This window comes from Galeopterus variegatus, unplaced genomic scaffold (genome assembly GCF_000696425.1).
Source record: "Galeopterus variegatus unplaced genomic scaffold, G_variegatus-3.0.2 Scaffold1626, whole genome shotgun sequence".
NCBI classification, from domain to species: Eukaryota; Metazoa; Chordata; class Mammalia; order Dermoptera; family Cynocephalidae; genus Galeopterus; species Galeopterus variegatus.
The window spans coordinates 22,327-25,507 of record NW_007727737.1 but is presented as its reverse complement, the minus strand read 5'-3'; the positions used below and the strand labels follow the sequence as shown (position 1 = coordinate 25,507).

General features: G+C 37.4%; 1 protein-coding gene across 1 annotated transcript in view; it reads right to left on the bottom strand.

The window, feature by feature from the left end:
- The window catches only part of OLR1 (oxidized low density lipoprotein (lectin-like) receptor 1), a 10,289-nt gene that overhangs the window by 2,784 nt on the left and 4,324 nt on the right, over window positions 1–3,181 (bottom strand). Inside the window, exon 3 of the mRNA XM_008578063.1 lies at window positions 2,395–2,640. Within this exon, the coding sequence (XP_008576285.1) occupies window positions 2,395–2,640 (246 nt within the window). The remainder of the gene's footprint in view (window positions 1–2,394; window positions 2,641–3,181) is intronic.

The window sequence follows — 3,181 nt, the reverse complement described above, 5'->3', positions numbered from 1 at the left end:
GCCAAGTGGAGAGCAGCGAATGCAAGCTTCTTATTCCTTAATTGTCCTGTCCCCATCATGTTATGTAAATGGAAAAAATGAGTAGCTTTTCATGAACTAACGGAACAGTCTAGGCAACATTTCCAAACCATGACAATGCAAGGAAGGCGCATGTGAACATGTGATATTTAAACCAACTGCATAGATATATGTATATAATTTAACAAACTTAAATATTACTTACTATGGGCCAGAAACTGTCGGAAGTACTGTACATATATTAACTCATTTAATCCTTATAACAACTCTGTTATTTTCTTCATTTGACAGGAGGAGAAAACGGACACCTGAACCTAGGCAGTCTAAGGAGTCGCGTGTTGAACTTCTATAGCACACTACCGCTCAAACGTCTAAGTTAGAACCATTTGGGGAAGTATTTATTGGTGCCCCTTGAGACATTTTGATAAAATCTTAGAGTACATCTGGAATCTGCCGGGGTTTTTTTTTTGTCCTTTTTGAGACCGGCCGCACCGCGCTCAGCCACTGAGCGCTGTGAGCGCACCGGTCATCCCTATATAGGATTCGAACCCGCAGCGGGAGTGCCGCACTCACCCGAGTGCGCCACAGGCTCAGCCCAGGAATCTGCCGTTTTTAACGAGATACTTGCGTACTCTAAAGGTTGAGAAGCACCTCTAATTACCGTGCGAAGAGTAAGGTCCATACGGTGAAGACCCCTCCTGTCACTAGCTCAGTGACCTCAAGCAAACATGCGGTAGCTTCCCAGAGCTGCTGCCTCCTCCTCTATACACTGAGTACCACAGACTTGTTAGTAGGAAAGATAAAACTTGCTTCGAACTTGAGAAAACTGGCACACTTTTTCCTTATGGTATTTTACTATTATTTTTTGTTTGAGAATCTTCTCAAAGCTGTTTGATGAAAAGCAGAACTTTATTTGGTATCTCTACTAATTGACCTTTATCTGACACTGTCAAGGAATGGAATATGTTACCTGGTATAACTGCCAGGAACAGACATATGATGTATTATTTTCGATTAGCTATTTATGCGTGGCATCTCTGGGAGATGGTTCTGAATGGTTCTGAGGTAGATTTAGTCCCATACAACTGATAAAGATAAAGCTGTTTTACAGATCTGCCTGTGAAATAAACCGTTGGTTGGTATGTAGTTCTGCCTGCTTGTATAAACATTTCTACCCTTGATATGTAACCTCCTTTAAGGCTTCTTGAGGTGATGTGTTCATTTATTTCAAGTTCGCTCTTTAAAAAGATTAAATGAATGTTTAACACTAGCTTGCTAAATATCAGTTTGTCTATAAATTTCTGCTTATTTTGGAAATGTAAATGACTCTATAAGTAATGAACAGATTTATAAACTGCAAAACTTTACATATGATCACTTGTCATTATTATTATCATTTAACTTTATCAAGTTCTCCTTTTTTTCATCTATAAAATAAAGGGATGGGTATCTGTGAACTATCATTACATAATATTTATTCAAAGAAATTAAATAGTTGAGATTAAGGGAATGCTCAAACAAAACCTGGAGAAATCTCTTTATTAGTGGCAGTTAATTAATTACTAATCCTGACAACAGGGCCCTTAGGCACCTTTAAGGAAGTAACGTATCTCTGAAAGTGATTCCATCTCACACCTTCTAATTCTCCCTATAGTTAAAAGCATATACCTAATTTAAGTACACACAGTAGAAAGACTAATACAGATAGCTTCTGTAACAATATGAGTTCACTTCACGATCTATTTATACACGCTGCTATTTCTGATTGCCTCCTTGTTTCTGGTTCCCTTTAGACAGCTGCGATCAATTCAATTATGCTTTTATGAAACTTCCTGGAACCCTCATAGTTTTGTCTAATCTGAAGTATCTACCTAACACTTCTAAGCCAGCTTACCTCCATTGATTCTGTTTAAGTTGATATTGTGCATTTTAATAAATAGCACAGAGAATGAAGCTACTCTAGAGGTAGGGATAGAGAGTTGCAAGGACAAAAAAGATCTTTTAGAAAAAGAAATCCAATGATTAAGATCCATTGGAATGAAAAGAGATAAGGATCTATGGCAAGGGATGAGGGTGGGAAGGTTCTTTCATAAAAATCTCAAAGCTAGAATTTTAAAAGAAAGAAGAAGCTCTTGCAAGGAAGAAAAACTTAAATCCACCAAAAGGTGTGTTTAATTAAATCAAATAGCTCAAGGATTTGGTGTATGACGGAGGGAGATGACAAAAATAGAGAACTTCTGGTGTCGAGAATTATGAATAAATAATGATAGGTGTATAAATATGCCAGTTTTGTGCCTAGAGATATTTGCAAATAATAGTTAAGACCGAACGCAAGAGCTGCCTCTACTTCTCTTCCTCTGACCCCTACCCCAGTACCTGAAAAATTTGCTGCTCTTTCCAGAGCTTCTCGGAGATTCAGATTCTGGTGGTGAAGTTCCATTTGCTGTTTCGATTTCTCATCCAGCTTCCGGGCAAGGGTTTCTATCATTTCCTTGAGTTCCTTTTGTGACTCCTGGGAAGCTTCTTCTGCCTGCCGACGGGCTAAGATCTGTCCCTCCACTACATTTTCCTGGTGAGTAAGGTTTGCTTGCTGCTGCTTTAGGAGGTCAAACACCTGGGATACTAAATCATATATGAATTAACATTTCCAATCCCCAATAAAAATCCCTCTATTGAAATTTGAAGAAATCAAAACACAGACTCAAATTACTTATTTTGACAACAGATAGGCTCCTGGAAAGTGACCCAAAATTTAGAAATTATGGATTTAGAAGTCATTCGATATTCCTGCAGTATTTTTTTATTGTCAGAAACTGTGTAGATATTTATGATTAAAAGAAAATTACCAGAATTTTATTTTTTATTGAGTTACATACAAATTGAAAGTAATCACAAAATAAGTAGTGTAACAGTGGATTAAATAAAATATAGACAACTTAAATAGTCAGACACCCACCAGACTCAGTGCCTGTTAGTAGAAATTGTCATTAGTGATTTATTCCAGTTGAGTTTTAATTCCTCTGCTGTATCTCTTCTCATTCTGTCTACCCTTCCAGACTTCCTAATTTTATTTAAGGACTGTGACACTCACCCCTTTTTCGAGACAGCCACCCACAGATTTATTGTAAATTACTGTGTCACAAGAGTCTCAAAACTTTTTTTT